General features: G+C 45.2%; 2 protein-coding genes across 5 annotated transcripts in view; one reads left to right on the forward strand and one right to left on the reverse strand.

Moving 5' to 3' along the window:
• The window catches only part of LOC120307269 (gamma-aminobutyric acid receptor subunit alpha-5), a 213,742-nt gene that overhangs the window by 95,035 nt on the left and 103,513 nt on the right, over nt 1-15,194 (reverse strand). For all 4 annotated transcript variants that reach the window (XM_039341829.1, XM_039341831.1, XM_039341832.1 and 1 more), the window contains one exon: nt 12,077-12,159. In XM_039341829.1, the coding sequence (XP_039197763.1) occupies nt 12,077-12,159 (83 nt within the window). The remainder of the gene's footprint in view (nt 1-12,076; nt 12,160-15,194) is intronic.
• GABRB3 (gamma-aminobutyric acid type A receptor subunit beta3) overlaps nt 1-15,194 on the forward strand; it is a 543,595-nt gene that overhangs the window by 78,684 nt on the left and 449,717 nt on the right. The window lies entirely within an intron of this gene.

Genomic DNA, 15,194 nt, shown 5'->3' on the forward strand with positions numbered 1-15,194 from the left:
CCTATTACTCCAGAACATTGTCCTCTGCTGAAAGGAATTATGTCCAGATAGACAGGGAGGCCCTAGCTGTTGTTGCTGGAATTAAAAAAATCCATGATTTTTTGTATGGCAGACGTTTCACGGTCTACACTGATCATAAGCCTTTGTTGGGGTTGTTTACCACTAACAAGCAGACCCCCCCACATCATCTCCCCCAGGATGCTCAGATGGTCAATATTCCTGTCAGCTTATGACTTTTCTCTAATTCACAAACCTGGCAAGGAAATGGGCCATGCTGATGGCCTCATTAGATTACCCTTACAAGTAGTAGAGGCTGATCCTGCCCCGGCAATCAACATCCTTTCAATTCAGGCACTGCCTGAATCACCTCTAAATGCCAGGGATGTGGCTGCTGAATCAGCCACAGATCTCACACTTTCTCGTGTCTTATCCTGGGTTTGTCTGGTTGGCCAGAGGGTTGTCCAGGCACTGAGTTTCAGAGTTTCTGGCTGAAAAGGAACGAGTTATCCACTTTCCAGGGTTGTCTGCTGTGGGGCAGCAGAGTTGTCATTCCTACCTCAATGAGGTCTAGGGTCTTAGGTTCCCTTCACGAGGGTCATCCTGGCATTGTACAAATGAAGGCGCTTGCGCGCAGCCATTTATGGTGGCCTGGGTTAGACAAGGAAATTGAAGCTAAGGTGCACGCTTGCCACCTTTGTCAGCGCTCACGCCCAGAAATGCCCCAGGCTCCTGTGCATAGATGGGAAGAAACACAGTCTCCATGGTCTAGGGTGCACATCGATTACGCTGGGCCCTTTCAGGGTCAATTCTTCTTGGTCCTGGTTGATAGCTATTCAAAATGGCTTGAGGTTGTACCTGTCTCCTCCACCACCACTGCAAAGACTATCCAAGTACCGAGGGGGATTTTTGCTGCACATGGGCTTCCGGATGTTTTGGTGTCTGACCCTCAATTCACTTCTTCTGAATTCCAAGCTTTCTTACAGCCAACATGATTCGTCACGCCACCTCTGCGCCTTTCCACCCTTCCATCAACGGGATGGCTGAACGGATGGTCCGCATCACCAAGGATGCTTTAAAGAAACTGACCTATGGGGACTGGCATCACAGGTTGGCTGACTTCCTCCTTGCTTACCGCACTACACCTTCCACTTCTATGGGGAGAAGCCCAGCTGAACTTCGCTGGGGGCGCAAACTGACTACTAAACTTGACCGGTTGCACCCGGACAGACTGCCTCCTAGGGGTATACAACCCAGGGCACCGAAGCAATTGCAAGTGGGTGCTCCAGTATGGACCCGTAACTACGGGCCAGGTCACTTGTGGGTTCCTGCCACAGTTTGCAAGGTTACAGGTCCTTTGTCCTATGAGGTCTCCTTGGATGACGGTCGTATCCTACGACGGCATATCGACCAGCTGCGTACAAGACTGGACTTACCTTCAGAGACTCCTGGTTCTTTTCCGGGGGGGAGGGGGACCCCTACGGGCAAAGGGAAGGGTGTTGGCAGCAACCAGGCCCCAACAGAGAGGCCACAGGTGGCCTATCCCAAGATTCCACGAGTGTTCCGAACAGGAATTCAGGGGAACCAGCTAGCACACAGGCTACAGTGCATACTCCAGCCAGGGAGTCACCCCGGGGGCATAATCATTACACACTTACACCTTTCAGCACTCCAGTCTGGGAGAATAACCGGGAGCATCCTAATAACTCAAACATTGCAAGAGAGCTGGCACACAATCAACACAATTGGCCTAATAAAGCCACCATTCCCAGAAAAGGACACTTCCACAGGGAAGTGATAGAAGGGCCAAATCCAGATCCTGAACCCTCTGGTTCAACGGAGGGGGCAACTGAGTTTTGGGACAGTACTGAAATTACAGACAGTCCTACTATGGAATTGGGGAGTGGAGGAAGGCAGCCTCATGCTAGGTCCAGTGTGGGCTCGAGAGACTCTTCAGAGTTGCCCAACAGGGGCAGCCTCCTAGAGGGGACAGAACGCCTGCAACTAGGCTGGTCAACCAGGTTAGAGAGAGAGCAAAGTCCTGGTCTGATGAGCCCGGTGGGCAAGCAAGCAGGCCAGGCAACGGGGCATGGTCCACAGGGGCCACCAGGGTCTGAGAAAGGGGGTGAACCTATAGCCTCCTCTGAACAAGGTGTACCTGGGAATTATCAAGGCCTACGCAGATCACAGAGAGATAAGAGGTCTCCCAAATATCTTGAAGATTTTATAACTTTGCTGGCCAAGCAGAAACAGTAAGAGTGTGTTTCTGTGGAAGCCGGAAATGGGACACTGGGAAGTAATGCCCAGAACAATAGCATGGTACCATTGAACAAGGGTGGGCACACCACGCTCGTGTTGAGGTCGCGTGTAATTATTCATGTAGTCTTAGCCGGGGGGGAAGGGTGTTGTGTCCTGAGCCTGCAGAGGCAGGCTCGGGACGTTGCAATGGTCCCGGGCAGTTGCAAGCTGCCCGGGACCAGACTGGCTGGCGCCAGCGCTCATGCGCATGTGCGAGGCGTGCAGCACGCCTAAATGTTGCTTTTTGGCCCGGGATTTGTCTTTAAGAGAAGCTGAGAGGCTTCTCTTAAAGGGGGCTACTGAAGAGCAATAAAGAGTTCCTGAAACCACAGAATGTCTCGCGCTGTCATTGCCATTCACCGAGGACTCAACAAGCATGGCCAGGGTTTTTTTAAGGTCTAGAAAGATGATTATATTTAAATTGGTACCATTGAGGATATAAAACATTTAGAAAACTGCTAGCATGAACTTGCTTTCTGAATTACACAGCACCTACAAATTTCTGTTTTGATTACATAACTAAAAGGAACCAGTCTGGTGAGTGCTTTAATTAAAGGCTTTGTATTCAAACTTCTCTCCCTCCTCATGATCCTGTTTATTTATGAAGTAAGTTGCTAGCAAATTGTTATATGATGGATAACTGTGGGTGTTATGTCATGACAAGAAAAATACCCCTGTATGTTCAGAATACCAGGGACAAGGTAAAAACTTAAAACAAATAGCATTTTCCTAGCCAGATATAACTGAATGGATGCATGTTAACCAACATGCCAACAAATCAGAAAGGATTTCTGTGGCTTTGTTGGTGGGACAGGTCTCCAAAAGTCTTCAAAGAGTTGATGAAGTATGGTATTATAGAATTCCTTTCAATTCTTAGATAATCAATTAGATATTCTGGAAAGAGAAGAGCAAAAGAAGGGTGATCTTATATCTTGCTTCTTGCTATTCCCAACTTCTACTCTGTGCTTTTCAATATTGGTCTTGTGACAGTAACAGAATAAAATAAATGATTGAATTGTCTGTTACAGGCCTTAATAGAAATGTTGCACAAGTAAAGTTCTAGTTCACAGAGACAAAAATGTATGATTAATGTTCCTTGCCCCAATACATAGGCAGCTGAGGGTCACACTAAAGGCAGGGCCAGCACATGCAACACCATTCACTTGTTGCATACTTGTGTTTTCCCGAAAGTAAACCCTACTCAAAATATAAACCCCAGCTGATTTTTGGGGGGTGGGCCTAACATAAGCCCTCCCCCAAAAGTAAGCCCTAGCATGGCGAGTTGGACCAGATCTTCTGTGCAGCCACCAGAGCGCCCCCTCCCGCCGCCAGCCTGCCAGGGCCCTTCGCCAGTGGTGGAACTGGCTACCACTGGCCCCGCCCTCTCTGTCCCACTGCCTGCTTGCTTGCGGCCGCAATGAACCAAACCCTCGGTGAGCCCCAGCCTCCGCCCACCCTGCCCACTGATCCTACTGCTGCTGGGACATTTCTCAGCTGTGTCGTGTGCCATGTGGACGCCAAGTGGCTGCCGTTGCTGCTGGCCTCACGTGGTTCTTTGCCCTCCTGGCCGCGCTACTCTGGGCTGCCCTGCTGAGCTGCTCCTGCCTGGTGAAGGGTAAATCTGCCCAGATCTTCCATGTGACTGCCAGCCTGCCAGGGCCCTTCACCACGCCACCCACACCTCTGTCTTTGGGTTGGTGAGTGCACCAGCCTGCACACCTACTTGGTGCTGCAGGCACTGGGCTAAGGGCTGAACCTGGCACTCTTCGGGCCCTGGTGGGCATTGCACCTCTCATACCAGCTGGGCGCTTTTGGCCTCTACCAGCTGCTCCTGCCGCCACTGTGAGGTAAGGAGGCAAAGCAGGTGGTGGGGGTGGAGTTGCTTCCCTCCACCCGCTGGACACCTGCTGAAGCCACGCAGGGTAAGGTTGCCACCACCCCCACCCAGATGCCCTCACCTCCCCAAGTGTTTTTTTACTAACCTGCCTTTCAATTGCATTGCATTTCTCTGTTCGCTTCTCAGTCTTTGCTGCATGTTTGTGGGACAAAAAAAAAAGTTAGTCAGATTTTCCAACTTCTCATGAGATCTCTGATTGAACTTTTTTTAGCCTGGTGCCTGCAGCACCAAATAGGCATGCAGGTTGATGGCATTCACCAGCCCAAAGGCAGAGGTGTGGGTGGTGCGGTTTTATCTGTGACTGCTGGTGAACGGCTCTGGCAAGCTGGTGGGGGGACACACTGGCGATCGCACAGAAGATCTGGGCTGACTCGCCCTGCACCAGGCAGGAGCAGCCCGGCAGGGCAGTCCAAAGAAGCACAGCCAGGAGGGCAAAGAGCCCCACAGGGGCAGCCACTTGGTGTCCGCACGGCACATGATGGGGCCAAGAAATGTCCCAGCAGCAGTAGGGCCAGCAGGCAGGGAAAGTGGAAGCCGGGGCTCACCGAGGGTTTGGTTCATTGTGGCTGCAGGCAGTGGGACCAAGAGGATGGGGCCAGCGATAGCCAGTTCCACCGGCCGCCACTGGCAAAGGGCCCTGGCAGGCTGGCAGAGGGCCCTGTAAGGACCCACCCCACTTTGCATCTTAAGAAGACAGAACTCTTGGAATAATTCTTCCAACAGGAATCCTTTATTAAGAAGAAGTGGTTGCAGGCATGCTAGACAGGACTTGGGGTCCAAGCTCTCCCATTCAAGGTTTTAAGGGGTTCCCCAGCAGTCCCACCCAATCACCCCCCCTTCCAGTGATAGTTTCAGGCATCACAATTCCACCCCCTTGCTCCTTTCTTTCGTCTGTATGGAGACTTCAGATAACTACATGAAAGGTAATTAGCTCTCTTTTGTGATGGTAAAGTTCTTTGATGCTATTTACATTCAAAGTCTCTCTTTGAAGTTGCAATAAACACATTCAGCTCCCTAGAAGTCTACTGAAGGAAGTGAGGGCCATAAAGCCCCTTTGTTCTCCCCCTTCTCTCCCTCTTATGGCAGAATCCAGAGAAGGCAGAATTGGGAGTTTCTATATTTGATAATTAAAGATGAAATATAATTGGATTCTGACATCCGGCCCCTCTTAACAATAAGAGAGATCCACCTGCAAGAAAACAAAACAGGTATAAAAGTTAGTTAGGCTTGTTGGGATACTCTGTGTGAAACTTCTTCAATAGTTTCGGGGCTCTGACATGACGTTTATGGACCCACTCGTTTTGTGAGGCAGGGAGGTGTTTCCAGGCAACTAGGTACTGAGTTGCTCCATGATATCTCCTAGAGTCAAGGACTTCCTTTATTTCGAAGTGTTGTTCACCCTCCACCATGATTGGAGGTGGTGGGGGGGGGATTTTTGGCCGTAGAGGTGACTGATGCTCTCTTTTCAGCAAGCTGCAATGAAAAATTGGGTGTATTTGCCTGAGGTAATTCTAATTCTACTGTTACTGGATTTATGATTCTTTTAATTGGAAAAGGTCCTATATATTTTGGTCCAAGTTTTTTACAGGGCTGTAGGGACTTTAGGTATTTTGTAGATAAGTACACCATTTCTCCTATAATGAATGGTGTAGGCTCAACCCTTTTTTTATCGGCTTGTGCTTTGTATGCCCGCCTAGCTTCATCTAGTGATTTTCTGACTATTGGCCAGGTGTTTTGTAGGTTTTCCATCCATTCTTTCAGTGAAGGGATCGTTGGTTCGTTTGGGGTTAACTCTGGCATAGGGTTGAAACTTTGACCGTTGGCTATTTGAAAAGGAGTGTAGCCTGTGCTGGAGTGGACTGCATTATTGTAGGCAACTTCTGCAAAAGGAAGTAAGTCCGTCCAATCACTCTGTTGGAAATTTAAAAAACATCTCAAATATTGCTCAAGTACCGAATGGCACCGTTCCGTTTGTCCATCCCCTTGTGGATGATGGCTAGATGTCAGTCCCTGAGTGGTCCCTAAGAGGGATAAAAATTCCTTCCAAAATGCAGACGTAAATTGCACTCCCCTATCAGAGATGATGCGTTGGGGTGCCCCGTGCAATCTGTAAATGTGCTGGATGAAAAGTTTTGCTAAGGCCTTTGCAGTGGGAATCTTTTGGCAAGGGATAAAGTGCACCTGTTTGGAAAATAGGTCCGTGACTGTCCAGATAACAGTATTCCCATTGCTTTCTGGCAATTCCACTATAAAATCCATGGCTATTTCCCTCCAGGGGGCTGAGGGACTTGCCACTGGTTGTAATAGCCCTGGCGACTTCCCTTGCAACCTCTTTGCCGATGCACAGGTTGGGCAGCTGGCAACATAACTTTCTATGTCCTTTTTTATTGATGGCCACCAAAATTGCCGTTTAATTAAGTGTAAAGTTTTTACAAATCCAAAATGCCCTGCTGATTTTGTGTCATGGCAAAGCTGCATGAACGTGATTCTTTGGGTTGTTGGTATATATAACTTTTCCCCTACCCAAGGCAACCCGTCTCTCATTGTGCACACATTTTTGTTTTTCTGGAACCATTCATCTGTTTCCAAACTTTTTCTGAATTCAATTCCAGTTTGGCTGTCCAGTTGTGGTTTTAATTTGGCTTGGGTTCTTGTGGTTACTGGTGCTGCCAGTTGTGACTCTGCCATTATTGGTCTAAAGTCTGTGGTTCGTGCGCTGTTATATTGAGGCATGCGAGATAGAGCATCTGCCAGGAAGTTCTTTCTCCCTGGTAAATGTTTGAGTTTAAACTGGAACTGGTGAAAATGCTGAGACCAGCAGGCTTGTTTGGGATTGAGTTTCCTGGACGTTTTCAGGGCTTCTAAATTTTTGTGATCGGTCCACACCTGGAAGGGGATTTTGTTGCTTTCCAGGAACTGTCGCCACGTGAGTAATGCCCAATGTATCCCATAAGCCTCCTTCTCCCATACGGGCCAGCGCTGTTCTGTGTCCGTGAGTTTCTTGGATATATATGCACAGGGTTGCAATACTGCATCATTATTTTCTTGTAATAGCACAGCCCCCACTGCCACATCACTTGCATCTGCCTGTATTATGAAGGGCTTGTCCATATCTGGGTGCCTTAGTACTGGTTCGGCAGAAAAAAGTCTCTTTAGTCTCTCAAACGCTGCTTGGCACTCCATTGTCCATGTTAGTGGCTGGCTAGATTTTACTGAGGATGCTCCCTTCGTTTTTAGTAAGTTAGTGAGGGGCAAGATTATCATTGGGCATTCCATACCTGGGGTCACCACAAACGTTATGTCTTCTTCATGGTTGCCCAGGGAGAGGTGTATTGGCAGAGTGGCTAGGGTAGCTGGCACCCCCCCTGCTATGGATCCATCTAGCTGGCCAAATAGATTGGTTGTTCCAGTCTCCTGGATGGGATGCCCAGATTCCCCACTAGTGTTGGGCTAATGAGGCAGCGGGTGCAGCCAGAGTCTATTAAGGCTTTCACCTTCACAGCTTCGGGCATGGGGGGGGATTAATATAGTCACTGTTTTGAGGATGGGTGTGATGCATCCACTTACCAGGGGTTCGCCCTCCGAGCTGTCATCTGAGGCATCCACCGGCCCTGTGGTGTAGGCTGGAGTTCTTTCCCCTTGGTGAGCAGAAGTGGGGGGTTCTGCAATTTCCATCATTCTCATGGCTGTTTCTTTTGGCTTAGCTGAAGACTTTCCGGGTTTGTTGATTGGGGATCTGTCTGGGTTGTGCTGGGGGGCCTTTGAGCGGCATTCTACAGCTCGATGCCCTTCTCTTCCGCACTTGAAACACCCCATTTGCTTCTTGGCTGTATCCGATGATTTCACCGGTTGGTGTGTCAGCTCAGGCGGGGGGCGGCTCCATTGTTTTCCTCGGCGGTGCCTCTTCAATATGTCGATCTCTGCTTCCTCTGCCAAGACATACCATTCCTCAAGTCGAGGTGGGTCCCCTCGGGGCAGGCAAGCATCATATAGATCATAGTTTAGTCCGTCTTTGAAATGGCCAAGGAGGATGTCTTCTGGCCAATTCAGTTTGCTGGCAATGGCCCGGAATTCTTGTGTATACTCAGCCACTGGGCGTTTGCCTTGCCTCATCGTTTTTATACTTTCACGGGCTTTGCGATCAGCCAGGGGGTCTTCAAATCGTCTTCTCAAAGAGGACATGAAACGGTTGAAGTTACTGAGTTCTGGGGCATTGGAGTCATGCAAGTTCACCACCCAATCTGCAGCTGGTCCATCCAGGGCAGATTGCACTATCCGGATGCGGGCTTTGTCGCTGGGAATGTCCTGCCCATATTCCTCCATGTAGCTGAGGACTTGGGTTAGGAAAAACCCCAAGCGTGTTGGCTCCCCTTTGAATTTCACCTCCAACGGTGGACGTCTTGGAATGGATCGGTGCCTCCGTTGTGGGTGGTAGTGTCTTCCGTCCAGATTGCCATCTGTGGTCCGGTAGGGGGTGGGGGCTCCTGGATCAGTAGATGTCCCTGGGGTTGCAGGTTCCACGTCCCCCTCGGTGTCTCTCCCTTTGCGGCTCCAGGAGCTGGGGCGGCCGTAGGGCTCAGTATTCTCCTCTCCTAGGAAGCTGAGAGTTCTCTTCATCAGGTCAATAGCTTTCTCTAGGATCCAGTCTGAGTACGGTGCCCAGCTTCCTCCCTCTTCACTTGCGTGCAGGGATTTCTCCATCTCCTGCTTCCATTCTGGTTGCTTGGTCCCCCGTCTCAGGGTCACCTTTCTTGATTCCTTTCCCCACTCACTTTTCTTTCCAACGCCCATCGACCAGCGAGGCTTGTGGTCCTGTGTCTCCACCACTTCTTCTCCCGAGGAATCTGACCTCTCAGATCCCAACATCTGGCAAGGTTCCAACTGGGTCAGCGGCTCTCTTTCCAGGGAGTTTTCCCCCTCTCTTGCTCCATTGTCTGACATGGTAAATTTTTGCAAAATCCCCCGGCAAGGGTCTCCCTTCCAGGTGGATTAATTTTGCAAGTCCTGTCTAATGTAAGGACCCACCCCACTTTGCATCTTAAGAAGACAGAACTCTTGGAATAATTCTTCCAACAGGAATCCTTTATTAAGAAGAAGTTGTTGCAGGCATGCTAGACAGGACTTGGGGTCCAAGCTCTCCCTTTCAAGGTTTTAAGGGGTTCCCCAGCAGTCCCACCCAATCACCTCCCCTTCCAGTGATAGTTTCAGGCATCACAATTCCACCCCCTTGCTCCTTTCTTTTGTCTGTATGGAGACTTCAGATAACTACATGAAAGGTAATTAGCTCTCTTTTGTGATGGTAAAGTTCTTTGTTGCTATTTACATTCAAAGTCTCTCTTTGAAGTTGCAATAAACACATTCAGCTCCCTAGAAGTCTACTGAAGGAAGTGAGGGCCATAAAGCCCCTTTGTTCTCCCCCTTCTCTCCCTCTTATGGCAGAATCCAGAGAAGGCAGAATTGGGAGTTTCTATATTTGATAATTAAAGATGAAATATAATTGGATTCTGACAGGTCCACTTGCCCAGCCCCAGGTTCGGCACCCTTTCCACTGCCACCTACCACGACCACACCCGTACCATATCTGGTCCGCCACCATGCTCTTGCTGCCGTGTTGCTTCTCCACCCCATACATAGGCCCTGCCCCACCCCCATGCTCTCACGGCCTACTGGTACTGGTACCGGTAAAAAGTAAGCCCTCCCTGAAAGTAAAACCTTCTGCTTATTTCAGAACCCAAAAGAAAGTAAGACAGGGTCTTACTTTCGGGGAAACACGGCATTAATAGAGTAAAGCAACGTATGGCACAAATAAGAGTCCCTTTTCAGTGGTCCACAGATTACCTCCACACCATGCCACTAAAATACAAAAGTAACACCCCCCCCATTTTCAGTGAAAAATTATAGCTTAAAAAATTGAACATTATTTTTTGCCCCGCTGTGCTCTCCCAAAAGATCCACATTAATCATATTAAGCTTATGAGTGAACAAAACACTTAGCTGCATTTCTAATCCCACTCTCAAAGTTGAAAGGGAAAGGGAGTTTATACATAGCAATATTAAATCCAAACTGAAAAGCAACATCTCTTTTCACCACATCTGTGATATTCTCTGCTCCAATCACCTTCTCTTATACTCACTCCATCCTTTGCTATTTAAGCAGGAAGCTTAGGATGAGAGAGTGTAATTGTCACCACATGTAGTTGCTGCTATATATTTTTCAAGAATGATACATTTTCTCCACATTGTGTCCATAGAGTGGCATGTTTTACCTGTGTTGGATTATTTGCATATATTCACCAGGATGACTGCTATACAAGTGGGAACCAATGATACCTCCCTTATCCTGGATCTCAGACTATGGCATGCCAAAAGGTAATATGTCTGTATCTGTACAAAGAGCAATAAATCCTGCCCTGTATTACCTGAGGAAAGACAAAAGGCACCCTGAGGCAAAAAATTTCTGTCTCTACTATGCAAAGCACAGAACAGTCAACAACACCGTACACAAAAACTTGAGTTAATGTTACTGGAGAATGAATGAGATTATCATTGCCTAGAAATATAAAAACCTAAACTACAATCATCCCAGAATCTCTGCTTTCAAATTCTGATGAATAAGTGAGTCGTGTAGTTTTTCTTTCATGTTCAGTGAAAGGTTTCAAAATACTTTTTCCTCCATTGACAAGATTCACAAGATAGCTTGACAATACATAGGTTATTAGCCTCTTTTTATTTGCTCTATTTGAAATATTCCAAATAGTACCGCCTATAACCTTCAAGTATCATTACTTGTGGCTCACAGCAAAACTATAGATAAGTGAATTCATTTCTGATAAGAGCTGTTCACCCTTTTGGCTGCTGGCTACAAAGTCATCCCAGTGCAGAGAATGAGTATCTATTTGTCACTGAGATTATCAGAAATCAACTACCAACATTTCAGGGATGGATCACCTTTTTTGGTTATATTTTATCTAGGTTCTAATATTAATCTGTGACCATTAAAAACTTATGCTGTTAAAGAAAACTGTATTTAAAAATAAATTTAATCTGCATTTAAATGCATATTTGAAGAGACATAAATAATCTTTTTGTTCAAAAAAATGCATTTGGAGGTATACTTTCCCCAATACGATTGCTTGGTAGATTATATATCTTTCATCAAGTCAGTGTTGAGTTTTAGCAATCACGTAGATAGATTTCCCCAGCCTCATCTTACAGGCCTTCCAATGTGCACCAATCACTGCTGTATTTCATTCCGTGCACCTTGTTGCTTCCATCCTCTTCTTCTCTTTCCTTTTATGTTTCCTAGCATGATAGACTCGTAAAAAGAGCTAAATCTTATCCTTTATGTGTGAAGTGTGATAATTTGAACCTAGTCATTTGCACTTTGAGTGAGATGTCTGGGTTGATTTATTCAATTATTCATTTGTTTCTTTTCTTAACTAACCCTGCTATTCTGAGGAGTCTTCTCCAACACCAGAATTCAAAATCCTCAATAATTCTCTCTTATCCTTCTTTTTCAAAGATCAACTTTTGCTTCCACAAAGTGTTACAGGGAAAACTATTCCTTGCATTATGCTGATCACTGTACAGATCGACATCCTAGCATCTGGTATATTCACTGCTACTCTACCAAGTGCTAGTATGTTCTTTCAGTGTACACATTTCTAAATGTCAACTAAAGCAGTACACAACAATATTTGACAATATGTGATCAATTATATACAACAGTATGCCAAGATACATCTCAGTCCAGGAAATATGTAAGCATATTACTAAGAATAAGCCTTGAAAACATACTGTAGAGTAGTGTCAAATTCTTGACTGAGTTATGCAGTTCCATCCAAAACTATTTAAAAATTGTATTAAAGAGAATAAAGCACTTACAGCTTCCAAATTTTAATGGGCAAGCATGGGCATCCATGGGAAAGTCTTCAAGTTGCATGGGGCATTCCGCAGATATGGTTAATCTAACAGGAAGAGAGACAGAATTCAAGTTTTTCTTCTGATTCAGAAATAAATATCTTTGTTTCAAGTAACAGTGTCAGGCTGTTTTGAATTTTTAGTTTGATAGTTAAATGACTTCTAGGCTAATATTCAGAACCACTGAATATTAATTGATAACATTTTCTCAGACTGTATAATTAACAGTTTCCTTGCCGTGGCAAAACCTTGATTCAGCAGATCTCAATAAAATGGATTTTAGATACAACAGACAAACAATTCTGATGCATTTATAGGAAGGTAAAGGTAATGATTTTCCTGTCCAGTAATGTCCAACTCTAGGACCTGTTGCTCATCTCTCTTTCTTGGCCAAGGGAGCAAGCACTGTCTGAAGACATTTTCCGTGGTCATGTGGCTAGCATGGCTATCCACCAAAAGTGCACAGAATGCTGCTACCTCCCCACCTAAATGGTACCTATTAAGCTACTCACATTTCATGCTTTTGAACTGATAGGTGGGCAGGAGCAAGGAATAGGAGCTCACCCTGTTGTGCAATGCTCAGGTCTTGAACCCAGGCTGTCAACTTTCCAGCTGATAAGCTTAGTGTCTTTAACTACTGAGCCATTGTGCCCAGTATTTATAGTATTGTATGTAATTTGCATAATGGCAGTATCATGGATGATATTCTTTCCAACTTTATGGATTATTGGGAATAATGGATCTTATCAACCCAAGTAATCTATTAAATTGAGGTTTCACTGTATTTTAATGTTTAGTGCTAACAGCGTAGGCAGACAAAGAATGAACTATGTTTTTTAAAATCTTAATAAATGCTTGGTAATTTTAACACTAATCCTGGCAATCTTCCACATCTATCTCACTTCAGAGCTAGGCCCACATCAAATGAGGTCTTATGTGTCGGAAATGTCAAATGGAATTCAAAGACCTCAGAGACTCCTTTAAGACTTCCAAACCTACAGCAAGCACATCCTTTTTATAGTCTCAGAAAGCAAATAATCAAGCAATGTGACCAGGATCTTTATCTTGGAGGCCAGCATCAGGTAGATAATTGCTCCTTAAAGAAGGTTTCAGAATGGTGAACTGCACTGGGCTATAGGAAATTGCAATTCATACTAGTGCTGCATAATAATGGGAGGAGAGACAATTGGCTATCCAACTTAGTCTTCTAAGGTCTCTGAGGTACATGTGAATCAACAAACTCTAGGGATCTTCAAAAGTTATGACTAAACTATAGATTTTATGACAGAAAACATATTATATTAAACATATAATTAGAAAGTGATTGTATAAGTTGTATTTAATTTGAGTGAACATAAAGCAGTAAGTCTTAGGTAAAGTCAGAAGGGGATGGGGCAGAACAGTCTTCTTGTTGGACAAGTAGTAGAAGAATATATATTTAATGGGCTTCTGATATCTGACCCAGAACATTTCCCTTTCCAGCTGTAAATAATATTTTATGAATCCCAAGATCAGTTAGTTGCCTGAAATGATTTGTTTCCGTCATTTCACAAAGCTAGTGCAAAATAATCTAGTCCCTAAATAGCAAATAGCTTCAGCACTGTTGATGTGCATCAAGGTGCATAGTATCCAAAATCAGTCAATTGATGTTAGCAGAAAATCTCTGAAGAGCTCTATTTCCCCCTTTCAGTATGCTTCATTATGATCAGTGACTTCTTCATGATATCAGAAATCAGCTGTCTGACATGGATGCATCATTTAAAGCAATAGGGGGGTTATTATACAATAAATGGGTATTATTATACAGTATAGTAATATAAAACTAATGCAAGGGTTATTATAATCCCTAAATCCCAGCCATGGTTTTGTAAACCAAATGCTAGTCCTATGAGATAGGCTGAGACAAGAAGTATCAATCATGAGTACTAACACCACCTTTACTATAAGGTTATAGTAACAAAATCTTGCAAGTCTGAAAGTACATCTATTCCATCATCATTACAGTTTAAGAAATTATGAAGACTCCCTCCTAAGAAGTTTGCCATGCTTTGTCCATTGCTTCTGTGGGCTCAATTGCTGCTTATCTGACCATTAGCAATAATGCTAGCACTTAGACTTATATATCATCTCACAGTGCTTTACAGCAGCATTCCCCAAACTTTCTGGGTTGGCATTTCAACACGGGGGGGGGGAGAGGGGATGATTTTGTCTGAAGAGTGGGTGCATGCCACTCACACAAGTGGGGCTGCAAGCGCTGGTACCTACCACGAGTTCAAGTGGGGCTGTGAGCAAACGTGTGCTGGCTCGCCACTCAAACAGCCTGGTTGTAAATAGGCCATGACCCAGTAGCGGACCATGGGCCACAGGTTGGGGACCCCTGCTTTACAGCCCTCCCTAAGCAGTTTACAGAGTCAGCATATTGCCTCCAACAATCTGGGTCCTCATTTTACCAAACTTGGAAGGATGGAAAGTTGAGTCAACCTTGAGCCAGTAAGAATCGAAGGAATCGAACTCCTAGCAATGTGAGCAGAGTTAGCCTGCAATACTGCATTCTAACCACTGCACCACTATGGCTCATATCTAATCTGTGGCTCCTCCTCCCTGTTTCTCAAGCATATTCTCACAGAGAATTACAACAATATTACTCACAGAAAGGAAAAAAAACTCCTGAGTTTTCTACTAGAAATATCCTATGTTGTATGTATAGTTACAATATGATGTGAATATTAAAAAAAGGCATTAAAATCAAGAGTTTTGTATTCCCTGTTTGCACAGGATCTTTTTTTCTCCAATTATATATAATAATACTGTTATATTTCATTTGGGAAGAATCTCAACTTAAAGAGTAAAGGAAAGGGGAGCTTTTGAAAAGATGTGATTGTATTTTTAAGCAGTGTACTATTAGCCTAAGTTAAAAGAAAGAAAGAAAAAGAAAGAAAAATGAACACCAGGATAGAATAAACCAGACTGTTTAATATAAACAAGACTGTGGTTAAAAAAATCACTAAGCTTTCGTTGGCCTGACTGCCAATGTCGTCAGAGTTGGAGTAAAAGGAGGTCTGGGAGCTAGCCTATATAACAA

Source organism: Crotalus tigris, unplaced genomic scaffold (assembly GCF_016545835.1).
Source record: "Crotalus tigris isolate CLP2741 ecotype Arizona unplaced genomic scaffold, ASM1654583v1 scf7180000017772.1543713, whole genome shotgun sequence".
NCBI classification, from domain to species: domain Eukaryota; kingdom Metazoa; phylum Chordata; class Lepidosauria; order Squamata; family Viperidae; genus Crotalus; species Crotalus tigris.